This window comes from Panthera tigris, chromosome A1, assembly GCF_018350195.1.
Source record: "Panthera tigris isolate Pti1 chromosome A1, P.tigris_Pti1_mat1.1, whole genome shotgun sequence".
NCBI lineage: Eukaryota > Metazoa > Chordata > Mammalia > Carnivora > Felidae > Panthera > Panthera tigris.
The window spans coordinates 97311644-97330840 of NC_056660.1; the positions used below are offsets into that span (position 1 = coordinate 97311644).

At 46.9% G+C, this 19197-nt stretch overlaps 1 protein-coding gene across 2 annotated transcripts in view; it reads left to right on the top strand.

Annotated features, from left to right (window-relative positions):
- TNFAIP8 (TNF alpha induced protein 8) overlaps positions 1 to 19197 on the top strand; it is a 131887-nt gene that overhangs the window by 60391 nt on the left and 52299 nt on the right. The window contains exon 1 of one of the 2 annotated variants that reach the window (XM_007086840.3): positions 8129 to 8876. The exons of the other annotated variant lie outside the window; for it this stretch is intronic. Within the exon in view, the coding sequence (XP_007086902.1) occupies positions 8864 to 8876 (13 nt within the window). The 5' untranslated portion in view covers positions 8129 to 8863. Of the gene's footprint in view, positions 1 to 8128; positions 8877 to 19197 lie in introns of those variants that run through there. 2 annotated transcript variants of the gene reach the window in all.

The following is a 19197-nucleotide window of genomic DNA, read 5'->3' on the forward strand; positions in this document are numbered from 1 at the left end:
GAATGAATGGAGAAGTCTCCCTGACGTCCAAGAATGTGCAGTGTAGTGTGCATAAGGAAATGTGCAGAGCAGGGGCTATTCCTTGGAGCAAAATGTGCTGAATGCTGTACGAAACTTCCAAGTGGCATAGGGAGACAGAAGTGAGAGCTGACCACTGGCTCCGAGCATCACCCAGGCCCCATGTGAGCTGAGCCTTGGGCTCTGTAATTGATGATGGTGGAAAGGACCCAAGGGGCCGGGGCATGGGGGTGAGCGGAGGCCCAGTGGGAGGACCATGGGAAGTACTCTGCGGCCAAGATTCGGGGCCACCTGAAACCTTGACATGCCAGTGTGGACTCTGACCCATGAGCAGCAGGGAAGCACTGCACGTGGCCCCCCAGAGGGCGACATGGTAAGTGACGATGTGGAAGCACCTTTTAAATGCACTTCTTGGCACAGGTGGTGGTGTTAAGGTGACAGAGCCACACTTGGGGAAGATATCCTGGGAGGGTGACTAAGTGGAAGGAGAAGGAAGTTCAGGCCAGAGGATGACACCTGGGGGACAGGGAAGGCCAGAGGGGCAGTTGGGGAGGGCGGACAGGAAGATTTGGGGGAGGGTAAGGAGAGCGAGGGGTCTGCAGTGACGCTGAGTCTGCATGACCAGTGGGTAGGTGAGATACAGAGCCCCACAAGAGAAAGCTGTTATGGAGCGAGGAAGCATACGAATCTAGTTTGGGTCCACCCCTCTGCTGGACCAGTGAGCACTGTGTAGATTGAACCCGCTCATGTGCCCTCCTTTGCCCTGAAGAACCTCGGGTGATGAGAACATAGAGCAGGGGGGCCAGAAATATATCACAGGATAGGGGTCTTGGGCTCCCATGGCCCCCTTCTCATCTGACAGCCCAATGGGAAGGGGAAATGGGGCTCCAGCCTCTCCCCAGGGGATTAGAGGTGGTTTGCTGACCGTGTCCACTCCAAGTCACACGTGGAAGGAGTGGTGTCAGCTTGCCGTTGGGTAAACGTGTTCAGTTGTGAGGCTGAGGAAGATGGTACGGAGGACAGGTGGCTGTGTGTTGGCTGCATGTGCACAGGCACTCTGGGGACATATGTCACCCTGAAGTGGGTGACACGGCACCCTTTCCCTGCAAACAGGCAAACCCCATGTGTGTTTCTCCTGAAGGGGAATATCTGGGAAATTTTACTCAGTATGTGGCTGTAGTTTCGGATTATTCTCTAAATTGAAAAGTTTTTGAATGTCAGTCTTTTAGGTTTGAAAATAGCCACAGGGATAAAAACTACATAATGACCAAGCTCTCTCTCTGAAGGAAGAAGGGCGAGTGGAACTGCGTGCTGGCATCCCCCGGAAAGTTGTCTTTTCAAGAAACCACCTTGGGGCGCCTGGGTGGCTCAGTCGGTTAAGCATCTGACTCTTGATTTTGGCTCAGATCATGATCTCATGGTTCATGAGTTCGAGTCCCTCATGGGGCTCTGTGCTGACAGCATGGAGCCTGCTTGGGATTCTCTGTCTCCCTCTCCCTGCCCCTCTTCTACTTACTCTCTCTCAAAATAAATACATTAACATTAGAAGGAAGGAAGGAAGGAAGGAAGGAAGGAAGGAAGGAAGGAAGGAAGGAAGGAACCGCCTTGTGTCCCCTTTAACGCAGGGGTTTAACAGCATCCCAATGAAAATGAGATGAAAACAGCCAAAGCATGTTGGGAAGGCAGCAGGACTTGGTGAATGAGTGACCATCAAGCTGAGAGCGGAATCAGCAGTGACCACAAACATGGTAGTGTTGGAACCCAGAGAGGTTAAAACCGAAAGGAAAATAATTGGGTTTGGCAGTGGAGGAATGTTGAGGAATTCAGCTCGGGAAATATCAGATGTTGCCTATTAACTAGAAATACTAGAAATTTATAGAGAAATTGACTCGGCAATTGGAGGGTTTTTCCTTGGCAAATGGAAAGTTTCATTAGTTTAGTATTTTATCACTAGGGATCCTGCTCAGTTTTACATGCGGGTTTGCAGTGGAAGAATGCTATAAAGTGTCAGGACTCCGTTTATATGCATTTCAACAGAAAGGAAGCTGCATTCAAGTGCCAGCATATTTACTGCAGCAGACGCTCAGTGTTTTTTGCCTTGTAAATGCTGATCTTAGTGTTTTCATGGGTGGTGCCGGTGCGAATAGGGCTTTGTGTCTGAGGAAGACAGACATAAATGCTCATTCTGAAGTCCTAGGATCCCGTTCTCACCACAGCTGCACAGCTAACCAGCCTAGCGGTGTGATTTGGGGCACGGCTTTCAGCTTCCTCAGTCTGCTTCATTTTTTTTTAATGTTTACTTATTTTTGAGAGAGAGAGACGGAGAGACAGAGAGACAGAGCATGAGTGGGGGAGGGGCAGAGAGAGAGGGAGACACAATCTGAAGCAGGCTCCGGGCTCTGAGCTGTCAACACAGAGCCCGACATGGGACTAGAACTCACGAACATTGAGATCATGACCTGAGCTGAAGTTGGATGCTTAACCGACTGAGCCACCCAGGTACACCAGGCTGCTTCATTTTCTTTGCTTGTGAAGAAAGGTTAGATGATATCAGAGGTCTTGCCATCCCTGAAGTTGTGTGAATTTTAAGAAATAAAAGTGGTGGTTTTTTTCTTTTTGTTTTTTTTGGCAGGGGTGGGGGCTCTGAGTAGCATTTTATAAAATTTATACTTAAACCATAGAAACTACGTACGATCTGATAGAAAGGTCTGCCTTCCCACACTTTTTTTAAAAATTGTTTTAAAAATGTTTGTTTATTTTTGAGACAGAGAGAGACAGAGTGCAAGTGGGGAATGGGCGGAGATAGAGGGCGACACAGAATCCGAAGCAGGCTCCAAGCTCTGAGCCATCAGCACAGAGACCGAGGCAGGGCTTGAACTCATGAACCATGAGATCAGGACCTGAGTTGAAGTCGGATGCTTGACCCACTGAGCCACCCAGACACCCTCCCCCCCCCACACCCCGCAACTTATTTTTTGTGCAGCTCTTTTCTGGGGAAGGCTGTGAACGGCAGCAGACCTCATAACAGATCTGAGAAATCTCCTTCCCAGTCCTGTTCTGATGCCAGCGCTGCCCCTTCCCCCACCACAGCTCCAACTCACCCTGTTTCACTTACCGCTTTCCTGGCTTTGAAAGGTGGGTTAGCAGGTGTTCTTTTTATTTTCTAGACACTGACCTATTTATGCTTTCCGTGGTACGATATTAGGAGAAAAAAGCCAACAGATTTGGCTCAGGACATCCCTGGGTTCACAGGCTGGCACTGCCCTGAGCAGGCATGTTACATTTAGGGAACTCCCTGTCCTCACCTGTGACCTGGACAGCAGGGTGCCCACCTCCTGAGGTTTTGGTGAGGACCGGGTGAACATAGGGAAGACATCACACACACTCGCTGGCATCGAGAGGGTGCCGGACACCGGCGAGATTTTCGCAGCCTTGTCTAGGCACAAACCACGGGCTTCTCTGCCGGTGCAAACCTCCCTTGGTGAGAGAGGGTGAGTCCGACCGCCTGCCATCTCTGCGACAGCGTCTGTGCAATGCTTCTGGAGTACCTTCCCAAGCTCGGGCACTCACTCTTCTAGAATAACTCCCTCTCAGCCCTGCTTTGCCCATGACTGCTTCCTCCTTGAAGAGGAGAGGAGGGTCAAAGAGAAGCAAGTCAAATTATTTGGGGCCGTGGCTTTAGGGAGGCTGCTGAAAGAGTTGAGGTGGCTGGAGGAGGCAGAGGAGAGGAGGTCTGGAGAGGACCTAAGGCGGGGACAGGGTCATCATTCTTCGTGGCAGCCATGGTAGCATATCCCAGGAACTAGGGAGCATCTTGGAAAGGCCAGAGAATGAAGGTCAAGGTGTTTTGTAGACATTTCCAGTTCTGTCTCTCAGGCTGTAAAATCGGATGAAGGAAACAAATGCAGGTATCTTTTTCATGCAGGCACCAATTTCACGAATGCTCTGGTGATGAATGTGCTGCTGATAAGGATGTGGGTGACTGTAAGGCAATCTTGTTCGCGGGGGTATGTCATGAGCAGTCGATGAAACTGGGCCAGAGACGGTGTGTGCTCCGGAGATTGTTCTGGGAGGGCAGGGCTTGCGACGTCCTGTTGACTGTGCTACTTAACCTCTTAAGCTCTACCAGTCTCTTTGGAAATTGGGATTGCCACCCACTTTCCCTGGGTGTGGGGACAGTGAAATGATTTCAGTGATAATGCCTTGCTCTGAGATGCCTAGATAGCACAGAGCACATGCATACCCAAGAAGAGAATCTGGTTTTCTACCTGCCACTGTCATGTGGCTGCAGATCTCATAGATGGACCCAGACTTGCCTAACGACGACTTATTTAGGATCACGGTGAAACTCCAGAGCGCTTCTGTCATCAGCGGTGCCAGGAGCGGGTGACTGCAGGCGTTGGGGTGCTGAGAAGCTTGCTTCAGCTGCAGAGCTGTGCTCACCAGAAAAGATGTCCATGTGCATTCCCTAGCAAAGCTGGATTTGGACAGATTGCTCAGTCCCTGGGCCCCCAGGCAGGGTTTCCAGGGCTGTGTGCTCTCCCTTCCCTGACTCAGAGCAGGTATCTCTTTTGGTATGTCTTTCAGGTTCCTCTCTGAATTAGTGATGCTCCGGCTTTGGGACACCACCACAGTTGTTGGTCCTTGAATCGACCTTGAGTGGCTTAATTTGCAAGTCCTAAGAAAGCATACAAGAGCTGTATTCATAGCTACAAAGGCAACTGAAAAGAGTTAGATATTGGTTTTTTAAGTTCATTTATTTATTTATTTAGAGAGAGAGAGAGAGAGAACCAGTGGGAGAAGACAGAGAGAGAGAGAAGGAAAGAATCCCAAGTAGGTTCTGCACTGTCAGCACAGAGCTTGACATGGGGCTCAAACTCATAAAACCCCGAGATCATGACTTGAGCTGAAACCAAGAGCCGGATGCATAACCAACTAAGCCACAAGGCGCCCCTTACAGCTTTTTTTTTTTTAAGTTTATTTATTTATTTTGAGAGAGAGAGAGAGAGAGAGAGATAGTGTAAGTGGGGGAGGGTGGAGAGAGGGAGGGAGAAAGAATCCCAGTCTCCACACCTGTCAGCACAGAGTTCATGTGGGGCTCGATCCCATGAACTGTGAGATCACGACCTAAGCTGAAACCCACAGTCGCATACTCAACCAACGAAGGCACACAGGCGTCCCTTAAAGCTTTTTTTTTTTTCTGTAAGTTTGTTTATTTATTTTGAGAGAGAGGAGAGAGCGCAAGTCGGGGAGGGGCAGAGACTGAGAGGGAGACCGAGAATCCCAAGCAGGTTTGATATTCTTTTACATAAAGCTGTTTTGTTCCATGAATCTTCCTGATCTTTAGTTCTGTGGCTCTTTCTTCCCAAATGAAGGAACTGAGCTGAATATTTTAACTACAGATGCTGGGACTTCTTGAAGCAGCAAACTTTGGATGGATCCGAGCCTATAAGATCGAGGCATTCTGGTCTCAAGGGCGAGAAGAGGGAGGGATGTCTTAAGGATATGCCCCCCCCCCCATCTAGTTTGTTACCCATCCCGATGTGTTGATTTTATTCTCCATTGCTGGAGAGCTTTCTTCAAAAGCAGAAATTGGCCCTCCCTGACTATGCCTGGAGCATGTGCGACAGGGCCCTGCCACCATGTTGGCCACTGTGATTCTGTACGCCTCTTCCTCCAGTCTTCTCTCCCCTTCATGGTGCTGCTTCTCCTCTCCAGCAGTGGTGGACAGAGTGGTTCTTGGCAGCCACGTAGCCATGCAGCTATCACCAAGGTAGTATTTTAAGGAAACATGAGATAACAGTTCCTCTGTTTAGACGTGGTATTTCTGCTCTTTACAAAAACTGTGTAGCTTGGAATTGCCAATGTGTTAGTGTCTGCAAGGTCGTAGGGATTAGAATCTTTTTAAAAAATGTTTATTTATTTATTTTGAGAGAGAGTGTGGGAGCAGGGGAGGGGCAGAGAGGGAGGAAGACAGAGAGTCCAAAGCAGGCTCCGCACTGTCAGCGCAGAGCCTCACGTGGGTCTCAAACTCCTAAACCATGAGATCATGACTTGAGCTGAAACCAAGAGTCGGATGCTTAACCATCTGAGCTACCGGGTGCCCCCCTAGTGATTAGAATCTTGGGCTTCCGAGAGGAATAGTATCTTGGTATCTTCTCTGACCTTTAGTCTCTGATGAAGTTGTCATGGCATTAATGGGCCAGTGAGAATTTGGGGACATAACACAAGGAATGAAGAAGGATGGTTTCTAAGGTGTAAAGTTCGAACCATCATGAGGTAGTCACATGATAATGTAGGCTATAAAGAAAATAAGTAATGGATAATGTGTTTGTAAATTGGCATTGATTTGGTATCTCTTTCAGGCTCCTCTCCAAATTAGTAGTAGGCATTTGGTTTATAATTCAGGTCAACAATAATGCTCGTTGCTATTTAATCCCTCACTGTACATCCTGTGGTTCTCTTTACGTCCTGATAGGGATTCTGTGAGGTAGATGATGTTATTCTTATTTGAATGAGAATAAAATCGCTCAGAGAGGTGAAGTAACTTGCAATACTATAAAACCACTATAAAGTGGCAGGGCATCTGGGTGGCTCAGTCAGTTAAATTTCTGACTTTGGCGCAGGTCATGATCTCGCAGTTCGTGGGTTCGAGCCCCTCATTGGGCTCTGTGCAGACAGCTCAGAGCCTGGAGCCTGCTTCGGATTCTCTGTCTCCCTCTCTCTCTGCCCCTCTCTCATTCTCACTCTGTCTCTCTCTCTCAAAAATAAACATTAAACAAAACAAAACAAGAAACACCCAGGAAGTGGCATAGCTGGACTGTGAACCAGGCCTAGCAGACTCCAGTATATTTGTCCATTGCATTCCACTTGGCTTCCTTTTTGCCGAGTTTCTGGTAGGCTCAAGACAGTGTTATTGCTATGGAGGATAAAAATAAAATCAAGAAACCTACCGTGTATGGGGCACCTGGGTGACTCAGTTAGTTAAGTGACTGACTCTTGATCTTAGCTCAGGTCACGATCTCACAGGTTTGTGAGATGGAGCCCCGCATTGGGGTCTACGCTGACCGTGTGGAGCCTGCTTGGGATTCTCTCTGTCTCTCTGCCCCTCCCACAATCATACATGTGCTTGTGTGCACCCTCTCTCTCTCTCTCTTTCCTCTCTCTCTCTCCAAATAAATTAACTTAGAAAGCAAGAGAAAGAAAGAAAGAAAGAAAGAAAGAAAGAAAGAAAGAAAGAAAGAAACCTACCGTGTAGTTGGGAATAAGACAGGTATGCCCCTAAAGGTAATTCACAGACAACCTGTGATAGGTACCCGGAATGTGTTACCAAGGAAGTTGAACTGAGGTGCCATGGGGGTTAAAGGGAGAGGCTGAGGGGCTCCTGGGTGGCTCAGTCAGTTAAGCCTCCGATTTCGGCTCAGGTCATGATCTCACGGTTTTTGAGTTTGAGCCCTACTTCTGGCTCTGTGCTGACAGCTCAGAGCCTGGATCCCGCTTCGGATTCTGTGTCTCCCTCTCTCTCTGCCCCTTCCCTGCTCGCTCTCTCTCTCTCTCTCTCTCTCTCTCTCTCTCTCTCTCTCAAAAATAAATAAGCATTAAAAAAAGGGGGAAGAGGATGAGATCACGCATGTTGGTTGGGATGCTCAAAGTCTTCATTGAGGCAGTCCACTTGGAATTGGGCCTTGCAGGACTGGTAGAATCTTGCTCAGTGGGGATAGATAAGGGAACAATTTGTGGGTAGTAGTGATTATCAAATGTACAGGGAAATCAATAAGCTTCTAAAGAGACTATTAGATAATATAGATGCATGTATCTTTATATATGTCCACGTGTGTCTTGTGTGTGCCTGGATACAGTCACCCACACATTCTTTATAATGACCTTATATTCTTTTGGGGGCACCTGGGTGGCTCAGTCGGTTAAGCATCTGACTCTTGATTTTGGCTCAGGTCATGATCTCACGGTTCCATGAGCTTGAGCCCTGCATCCAGCCCACACAGACAATGCAGAGCCTGATTGAGATTCCCCCCCTCTATCTCTGCCTCTTCCCTGCCTCAAAATGAATAAATAAACTAAAAAAAAATCTTAAACAAAAATAAAGACCTTCTATTTTTTCAAAAGCAGAAGACTAATGGTTTTAAGTCACAACATTGTCCAAACTCTGTTCTCCACTTCTACCTAGAACAAGAATATGTCTAAGCAGCAGTTACTATTAATAGACATTCATGTTTATACCAGCCAGGTAGGAATGAACTGGTTTTTTTCTTTTGTGTCATTTTTCTTTTCCCCCCAGGCATCTAACTGCTGCCTTTTTTTTTTCTTTCTAAGTATTGGCTCTTCTTTTCTAGCATGTTGAAACGTTAGACTTCCTGTTTCTGCTTGATTTTGAAATTATCTCCTGTTCGCCTATCACAGGTAATCCCTGGGTTTCTGTGTAGACACAGTTTATGGGCAGCCAGTGCAGGCAGCAACCAGTCCCTTCCCATTGTGGATGTGGGGACCTCTCCGGATTCACAATTAAAGGCTCCATAATGCATTCCACTACAGGTGACGAAACCCAGCTCCCAGAATAACAAGCAAGACAGCTTTTAAAGTGACTGCTGTTGACCAGTGTCTTCTGTGCGTTTGTTTGGTAAACGTATGGTGGATTTTTTTTTTTTTTTTTTTTTAAAGAATGGTATAAATTCTTTGGAATTATTCTCGGGGGAAGGCTGACTCTTCCTGAAGGCAATACAGTTACCATAGAATCCCTATCAACAGAGTGGCCGTGTATGTTCCTCTGGTCTTTGTGACTACCAAGACGCCGTGAAGCCGTCCTTCTGACCGAGGACGGGGGCGGGAAATGCTGAAACTAGGTGAGTTAAAAGTGCCCTCAGACTAACTTGGTGTAATATGTTGGAATTTGGCAGAATGTTCAGATGACTAAGTAATGTGGTGTTGCTGTCTGCAAGGGAATAACATTTGGTCGCGGCTTTGTAAAGTGGTTGTGTCGAACAAATCACTGCTTTTCTTTTTTCTGTAACTGGGTGTGGGGCCCTGGTGTTGAGCTGACGGAGGTATGAAATAGTGTAGGTGGAAAAAATGGCATCTGAAGTTTGCATGTAGATGGTTTCGTCTGTAAACAAATGAAGGATGGAAATGCTTCAGAAATGGGACTCTGAGAAGGTGGCTTAGCTTTTTCAGTTCAAGTTTCTCCTTGCGCCTTATCCATCTGCTTAACTGCAGGACGTCTCTGGTTCCCAGTGCATTGGCCAGTGATCTGCAAACACATGGGTGTTTATTTCTATTCTCCTGTTGTGTACATGTTTGTCAGACTGTTTCTGCAGTCACCATTCTCCCTAACGGCCAATCGACAATTTTACCCAGCATACATATAGGCTCGTGGCCTTTTAAAACATGTCTTAGGCTCATTTTCAGCCATATTTAAAGCTGCTACACGTAGCCTTAATTTGATTTTTGAGATTGATTTTTGAGATAAATTGCAAGAGTTTTTGAGCATTGAAATAGAGCATTTTAAATAGCCTTTAAAGTTACATACAGATTTACACATTTGTTCAAGTCTGTGCATGATATTTGGTGAAGTCTCTCTAAAATTTTTCTGCTCAAAAGGCTTTCTGGAGCTTACACCGAATACAGAGAAGGAATCAGAAATTGGAAGACGTAGGCGGGCATTAGTATATCTAGATTCTTGGCCCATTAATGGAACCTTGGCAGCCGGTGCAATTTCTCAGAGACAGGACTTCTTTTGTACGGAAGTGGTCACCTGCACGTCATTTATGTTAAATGTGCATTTGCCTACCAGATGCCCAGAGCTGTGCGTGTGATTCACTGTCTCCCTTCTCTATATATGCACATGGGCACGGGCGCATTCTATCAAATATATAAAAATGGTTTACGTGCCTGTGACAGTATCTCATGGCGTAGATGCAGTTGAGATCAGCGCCAGGTTCGGCCAGGAAGGTTTCCCGGATGAAGTGAGTTTTGCGGGGAGTTCCAAAGGGAGGTAAGGAACGCATTTTTGGCAGAAGGAAGAAGCGTACGTGAAGCTTCTAGCGCTGGAGTGATTAAGCCAGATGTATTCCTTGAGTGAGCGTGAACCATATGCGAGCGGGTTGAAAATAACCAGACTAGTAGGGAAGAAAAGGCAAGGCGTACTTGTGGAGGAGGACTGGAGAGGCTTGTGGGGAGCTGGAGTTGTGTGTGTTGCTGGTTTTCACACTTGGATGCCCGCACAAGGCTGGCCATGTCGCCATCTAGTGGAGCCGGTGAAAAGGCACCACCACCTCTTGGACCTTCAGGTTGAATTCATCCTGCGGTATCTTAGCAATAGGGAAGCTAAGGAATTTTACATAAAGAATTAGAGAAAGGAGATGGGTGTAACCATGGGCACCCCCCCCCATGATATTAGTTTTGACTCTAGAAAACGGAGCTGAATTCCAATATAAAGAATTTCTCACAGACTATCTGGAGGTCCTGGTGTCACTGAGGGTGCAGGGGGTACCTGGCAGGAAGCAGCATGTGAGAAGTTGTACAGCACAATGAAAGCATACCACATCTGGCCCTGTGTTGGCTTATTTCATGTGGTCATAGAGTCCATCCCAGTACAGTGGTGGCAGAGGAGAGCTCCCTCACCAGAGGCACCACAGACCTTGGGACTGGAGGACACTGTAGAGGGCCATATACCCCCCTCCTCCCTTCCACGCATGTGTGCCTGCATCCATTCAGCAAAACTTCCTGAATCTCTGTAATGTATCAGGCTCTCTTCCAGGTACTGGGAATACCCCAGTGAAGGGTGCAGATAGAAACCCCTGCTCTTAAAAAAAGAAAGGAAGAAAGAAAGAAAGAAAGAAAGAAAGAAAGAAAGAAAGAAAGAAAGAAAGAAAGAAAGAAAATAAGGAAATAAAGAAATCCCTTCCCTTGGAATGCTGACACTCTGGTGGGAAAGACAGATGACAAATAAATGAGTAAAATGTATAGTAGGTGGGATACTGTTAAGTGCTAAGATGGGAAGCATTTTTTAAAATCTACAATAGGGGGTAAGGATGGTTGTGCATTTTTGTGGGGTGGCAGGGGTAGAGAGAGGATTTGCAAATGTGTGTCCTCGCCGAGAATGTGGTATTAGTCTCTGCTGAAGGTATCAGGAAGCTAGACCTGTGGCTATCCTGGGAAGAGCATTCCAAGCAGGGGGCAAGCAGATACAAAGGCCCTGAGGTGGGAATGGTCCTGGTGTGCTCCTGAAACACAGCAAGGGGATTGATCGGATGTGCCGGAGACGTGGGGAGGGGCAGATAAAGTCGGGCCGTGGGGGCAGTTATAGCGCACTGGACTTTTCCCAGACGTGAGGTGAGAAGCCATTCCATCTAGCCTAATCTTCTCATTTGACAAATGAAACTTAGGACACAGAAGTTAGGTCAGGTTCCGTGGCTATCCAGCCTCATGGAGCCAGACAGGGCTGGGATGAGAATGTGCCTCTTAACCCAGCCTTCTTCCTGCCACCCTGCCTGCCCCTGTGGGGACGTGCGACCACACGCAGGCTGAGGCTTCCGAGTGTAGTGGTCCTGAAGAAGCCAGGTGCTGTGGGCTTTCCCGAGCAGCTCTGTTAGCGCCTCCTGGTCCCTCCCTCAGCGTGTCCACAGCAAACACAGAAAGGAGCAGACCTCTTATCTCAGAGGACCCTTCCACCAAATATGCCTTCCTCAGTTTCATAATGGAGAGAAATCCTTGGGGTCTTCCTAGCAGTTCAACCCCGAAACCTACAATCTCAGGAAGGCTCCCTTTGTTTGTTATGCAGTTATCTGGATATAAGTTAATGTAAGACGTCTATAGTCTTACGGTGTTGGATCACAGTTCTCGCCATGAGAGTTAGTAAGATTGAATAGTAAAAGTTATTTTAAATGAATTTGAAAATAGGATCTGCCGGTAGGAGAGGTAACCACTGGTTGTCATCAAATGCAGCTGGACCTGGACAGTTTGGCCCAATATTCTTTGCCCTCTGGCTTTGCTGGGAGCCTGGTCAAGCCTTCCCCACCCATCCCTTCTTCCTGCTCCTTTAGATCTTATGACCCTTGTCCTCTGGATGTGGGCCAAATCCTCTAATCTCACTTTCTGGAGAACATCAGACGAGTGCTAAGTATAGAGAACGACCGTGTTGTCCCCCACAGCGTCTCCTCTCCCTCGTCTCCCACAGCCTGGGTCCTCTGGACAGAGTAAGAGGAGGTACAGGCACAAGGTTGATCCCAGCGTGTGAAAAAAACTCATCCACGACTCGCTTGCTCCTTCCTTTCTTCCAAAACAAAGCTCTCAGCATAAGTGATGTGGGGTTTACATCATCTTATTTGGCATGTACATTTATTTGTATAATACTTTCGTTTATTTTTTTTTAAGTTTATTCATTTATTTTGAGAGGGAGGAAGGGCAGAGAGAGAGAGAGAGAGAGAGAGAGAGAGAGAGAGAATCCCAGGCAGGCTCCATGCTGTCGGCACAGAGCCCAGTGAGGGGCTTGAACTCACCAATTGCAAGATTCCTGAGCTGAAACCAGGAGTCTGAAGCTTAACCCACTGAGCCATCCAGTCACCCCTTTGAATAATACTTCCTCTCATTTCCTCCTTCCCTCTCCTCCCTTCCTTCCTTAGTTTCTTTCTGCCAACAGAGGTACTTTCATATGTTCATTTGCCTATGTTCTTTTTCTCTTTCTTTTCTTTTTTAATGTTTATTTTTGAGAGAGAGAGAGAGAGAGAGAGAGAGAGAGAGAGAGCACAAGCTCTGGGGGAGGGGCAAAGAGAGAGGGAGACAGAAGGTCCGAAGCCAGCTCCAGGCTCTCAGCACAGAGCCCCCACGGGGGGCTCAGACTCATGAACCATGAGATCATGACCTGAGCCAAAGTTGGGTGCTCAACCAAATGAGCCACCTACCCACCCCAGCCTATGTTATTTTCAAATGAGCTCTGAAATCCCACCACCTCCAACTATCAGGATCAGTAGTTAAGTTCTTTGTTTCTCCCTGGAGCCTGAGAGCATGGTTCCCTGGGGTCTTTTGGTTTGGGATCTTTAGGAGAGTGGGTACTCCTGGGGGTGCTTTTACCTTTTCCTACCTTTCAAGTCTTTCTCTTTTTGCCCTTCAGAAAGGCAGCCATCCCTTGTGGCAAGGATGTTCCCATATCGGGTTCATCAGGAGGCCCCATCAGGGATGGTGGGGCAGCGCCATACTGGGAGTGGAGGTGGGAACCTCAAGGACCCAGGTCCTGCCTCTCTGACCCTCTTCCCTGTGTATGTCACTGAGGTTTCTCAGCATCCCCCACCTTGGGCCTCTGCGCTTGGCCACCACTGCCATCAGACAGGCGAGACTTGGCTCTGCCAGAGAGAGAGAGTTCCAGGCTGTCCCCTGGCCTTTGTTAGGCAGCCAACTTGAGGAAATGGGGGAGGAAGTGATGGTTACCTCTGTATTCTGGGCTGCTTTACCCACTGTCCTTTAGGGGCTGGACATGTGTTAAAGCCAGAGGCAAGATTAGAAGTCCTCAAGCATGCTCCTCATTCGCCTTCCAGAATATTCTATCAGTGATAGCTCTTATTGTACAAGAGAGAGAAACCCCAGTTTAGATTGTCTCAGACAGAACAGAATTTTTTATTAGCTTACATAACTGGAATGAGATTTGGTTTAGCCGCTCAGTGATGTCAAGAACTCATTTTCTTTCCAATTTGCCTTCTGTGGTGAGTTTCATCCTCAGCCAGCTCCTCTCATGATGGTTAAATGTCTGTAGCAATTCTAACTTTGTGCATACAGCACACCATCCAGGAGGAGAGACAGAATTGGCTCTGGCAGCTCTAACAGAGGAACAAGTGGCCTTTTCCAGAAGCCCCCAGCAAATTTCTCATGTGTCCTTGTCTAATCGTAAGCCAGTTTATTGGCTGTAGAATGTGGTGTTGAGTGGCTTAGGTTTGTGTTGCCTAAACCAGTCACTCTATGGCAAGGGGGATAGGGTTACCGGGGCGGAGTTAAAATGGTCAGGGCTGAACATGAGAGGTGAGGCTGGGGTCATTTTCTCCTTCAGACAGCAGCCTGTGGTGATAGAAGTGATGTCAAGTGGGCCACAGTGTCTACTAAACAGACTTCCTTTCAGTGTGGTTTTATTTCCTCCCTGTTGTTTCTTACTTGGTGACTGGCTATGGTATAATACAGTGAATGGAGCCCGGCATATTGGATTATCAGCACCCCCTGAGCCCATGACAATGACATAGGTGCTATCAGGGAGACCTGGGACATACTCTCTATGAAGCACAACAGCCCTGCAGATCAGACAGGGAAATTCTCAGAGGTCGATAAATTCTCAGAGGTCGATAAGGTATCATAGACCTGGTCTGGTAAGCCTTGAACACTGAGAGTAAGAACTAGAGAAAATTAATTACAGGCAGGCCTTCAATCTGTGGTAATTATGTGTCCCTGTAATAATTGAAGTCCAGTATAATTTTTCTTTTAAAACACTGCAATAAGGCCATATTTTCCTGTAAAGAATACCTTTACATTTTAAAGATAGGAGCTTAATTGCCATATTTGGTTATTTTATCTATTTTATTTTTGAGAGAGAGAGAGAATTAGAGAGCGTGGTACAAGCAGGTCAGGTCAGGGGCAGAGGGAGAACAAGAATCTTAAGCAGGTTCCATGTTCAGCACAGAGCCCGATGTGGGGCTCAATCCCACGACCATGAGATCATGACCTGAGCCAAAATTAAGAGTTGGATGTTTAACCGACTGAGCCACCCAGGCACCCCAAGTGCGACAGATGTCTTAAATAGCTACCAAGAAGCTCGACTGACTGAGGGCTGGGTGCAAACCTGTTGTACTGTCAGGTTCTTTGAAAAACACAAGTGTCTCTTACGGCCGGTGGATGACTCACAACTAAGCCTAAATGAATTCACTGGGTGTTGGTAGTTGGAGCCAAACTTGGTGTTGGTAGTTGGATACCACAGATACTATAGCATGGCCACAGCTCACTGAATAGATGGCTTGTTTCCTTTGCCAAGCCGGCCTTGGATACTGGCTGCCAGGCTCGTGTTGTGTCACATCTAGACGTCAGGGGTTTTGTAGGAGCAGATCAGACGGGGCAATATCAGACGGTTACTGCTGACAGATACTTCTGTTAAAAAGTGGTTTCAGATCCGTGGTCACATGGCTTATCTTGGGACTGATGAGCCCCACGGCGTTTTTGGTCTCCTGTTTTGTTAAGAGTCTGATTACAAGTGGTATTGCACACTGTTGTGGTTTATCGGTTTTTATCTTTTTGCTCAATTACCCTGAAATGGTGAAGTCTGGAGCTCTGCCTTGATAGGACAGAGGCTGTTTGGTTAGTTTTGATATCAGTCTGTGTGAACCAGTGGTCCCAAACTCAAATGTCTACAAGAACCAGGTAAGAAATATGAACGTGGAAATACAGCTTTCTGTGAACAATTGGAAGTCATGAGGCCTGGGGCCATCTTGGAGAGAACAGGTCCTGTCTCAAGGCCTTGAAGTTCAGATGCAAAATGAACCTTATCTGGTCCAAGAAAACCCTGTGGGGCTGGATCTAATCCTAAGGCTACCAGTTTGTGATTCTTGGGCTATGAATCCACTAACTTCAGCTGTCATTGACGTGTTTGCTCAGCTTCAGAGAGGTCACATTTTCTGGATATCAGCCCTTTGTAATTTGGTTGTTAAGTAGATTTTAGCTCTTTCCCTTAGTTATGAGACTATCACTGGGATAAGTGGGCCACCCTAACTTTTACTCACAAATTGGAAATACTTCAAAAGAAATCACGTCCTCATGAATATCAGTCCTTTGACGCAGGGCCTTTGGAGGCTGAATCAACTTAGAGAAGCAACTTGTTCAAAACAGCTCTGAGTATTTTACATCATTAGAACGCTTTGCGTCACTAAAAATAAGGGCCCCCCAAGCATTTGAAACTCACACTCTTGCGTTGCAAGATGTCTGCTCCATATATTCATTCCTCTTTGCCTTTTATCTGAGTTAAGCTGGCTTGGGTTTAGGGACCAGAGTGGTTTCTGGAACGGAACAAGCTCATGTTCACTCTTTCCCTCCCCTTCCAGGCCTCCCCACACTCTTCATTTCCGTCTCCCTGCTTCCCCCCACTGCTTCCCCATCCCCACCGTGAAGGAACAAAGAAACCAGTGAATTCATTTAGGCTTAGTTGTGAGTCATCCACCGGCCTTAAGAGACACTTGTGTTTTTCAAAGAACCTGACAGTACAACAGCAAATAGAACAAATTTTAGCCAAACGTCTGCTTCTCTCTAATGAGAGCGTTTGTTGTTAACTGGATAATTTGGGGCTGGGGAGGCTCCCAGGCACCCCAGAGATAACACCTCCTGCAGCCCTGCTTCGGCTAAGATCTGCTGGACCAGCACCAGCCACTGAGCATGGAGGTGGGTGTTCGACTTTATCCTTCTTTATTTACATCATTCAAACTCCTGTCAGTGCCCGTGAAAATTCCTGCAAATGTGTTTTTGTAAGGGATGGCTGGTACCCAGCTTCCCTGTGTCTGGCCAGTGGGAGAGATATAGGGACTTAAATATTCCTTCAGTAAAGCCACTCAGTGAACACTGTGCTAAAATTGTGCCCTTTTGGGGCGCCTGGGTGGCCCAGTCAGTTAAGCGTCTGACTTTGGCTCAGGTCATGATCTCGCGGTTCACGTGTTCCAGCTCAGCGCCTGGAGCCTGCTTCGGATTCTGTGTCTCCCTCTCTCTCTGCCCCTTGCCCGGCTCGCACTCTCTTTCTGTCTCTCAAAAATGAATAAACGTTAAAAAAATTTTCTTTAACTGCTCTTTTGATAGTGCTTTCTCCCCAGAGTACTGTCTCAACGTATTCCTTTGAGTGAGACTTCATAGAGGAATAGTCCCCAATTCTTCTTCTACTTCTTAACAGCAATTTATTCCTGAACCCCTTACAATTTGGCTTCTGTCTCTACTCACGTTACATCACCAGGAACCATTCTTCCTTCTTTTCTTGCTCACTTCCCAGCCCTTGACTGATTCCTTGACCCCCAAGTTTTACCTCAGGCATCACTTCTTTCAGGAAGCCTTCCTTGATTGACTTCCTCCTCCAGGACTGATTTATGTACTTGTCCTACGAGCTTTTCGTAGCACCCCATACTTTCCTGCTTTTGCATTTATACTATATTTTAATTAGTGCCTTCCCCCTCCCCTTACTGTAGGCTCTGTGAGGATAGGCACCATGGTTGTTTTATTTACACCATTTGCCTTGTAAATGTTCCATGAATGTTTGCAGATGGAGGAACTGTATAAATGAAGACAGCGTCTGAACACTGCCATCTGTGGCTTCCTCCAAAGCAGGCAGTGAACCCCGGTTTCCTCCATCAACCTTTGGTTCTCTCCTGGTCCCTTGGGCCTCCACGTAGTAGATGCAGAGGGATTGTTAGAGGCTGTCCATAAAAGTGACATCTGACTCTGAGGAAGAAGACAGGTGTCAGGAAATCCTGACCATTTATATGCAGCTGCTTCATGACCAGGCAGTAACTCTGTATTGCTCATATTGAACACATGATGGCTACCTGTTGATGACACCAAGGGAGCAGATGAGTTTTGAGGGTTCTGACTCCTAACAGAAGAGGACACATTGCTTAGGGATCTAGGCAAATGGGCGGTAATGATTTTATCATGACCATGGGGCGGGGTGGCGGGGGGAATCTTGAATATCTGTTCGGAGAGAAACATAAACTAATGGTTCGGGGAGCTGATAAGTATGATACTACTGATAAGTAGGCAGTACTGTACTTTCAGGACCATTTAAGGAATTTTCCAGATAATTTTAACTCTATGCAATTGTGCCTTACTGATTTTAGGACCCAACTTCCCTCCTCTTACCTCTGAAAACATGACTCTGCTATGTTGACAGCATTACGTCTGCTCTGTAGATGTCTATGTTGTGAAGGGCTTTCTAGAGCCTTTAGGAACGATGTGAAATCTTGATCACATGCATCTGCTTGTGTGCCTTGAAACTGGATGGGAACTGTTGCTGTGGGTGGAAGGAGGATGAAAAAGGACAATTTTATTAGGCAGGATTTAGTGAGCAAAAAAGTAGGTTCATATCTCTATTACAGAATTGTGTGATCAGTCTGCTTTGTAAAAAAAAAAAAAAAACACAATAATAATATAATAGTACTGTTCTATAGCCTTTTAGTGCAGAGGAGATATTCTATGCAGTCTGTTTTAGAAATATCTTCATCAAAATCTCTGGCTTTTTCTAAGCAGAAGCACTTCCCGGAAGAGCCCTGGTCACGTGGGAAACTGACTTGACAGAAAACACACAAGCATATCCCCACATTGGTTGCCCTGCTCAGACCTCAGGTTCAGAGTTGTGAAATGGAACTCCTCCCCTTCCCCCTTGCCACGCCTCTTCCTCTCTGGACTCCCCCTCTTCTATTGTCCGGCTCCCTCTTCCGCCAAGTGAGCCAGGCTCAGAGCCTCCCAGTCAGCTTTGCCGTCTGTCCTCTCTTTCTGCTCTGGCCCCCTCTTCTGTTGCAGCATATGGTATGCTTGTGTTAAGATAAAATTGTGGGTGCTCTGCTCAGTCAGAGACACTATAGCATAGAAAAAAGTAGCATGGAATGAGGGCAGAGGACTCACATTCTAGTCTCAGTTCATGCTCAGTCCTAGCTAAGCGACCTTGGTCCAGCCACTTCATTTCTCTGAGCATCTGTATCCTTGTCAGAAGCAGATGGAACCAGTAATACCCAAGATTCCTTCCTTATAGGATTGTTCTGAGGGTCAGCGGCCACGTATGCAAAAACATTTCAAGAACTAGAAAACACCATGTTGCTGAGGTGTGGTAAGACTGAGATATGTTCTGCAATGTGCCTAAGTACATAATACTTAGCCTGTAGCAGGTGCCTGACAAATTATACTTGGTAACTGAGAAACAAATTTTTTTTCAGTTTATATATTTATTGAGAGAGAGAGAAAGAGAGCACAAGCAGGGGAGGGGAGAGAAATGGAGAGACAGAATCCTGAGCAGGTTCAAAGCCATCAGCACAGAGCCTGATGCAGGGTTCCAACTCACAAACTGTGAGATCATGACCTGAGCCAAGGTCAAGAGTCCGACGCATAACCAACTGTGCCACCCAGGTGCCCCCAAACTCGATAATATTAAGACAGCAGAATTTAAACATGTAT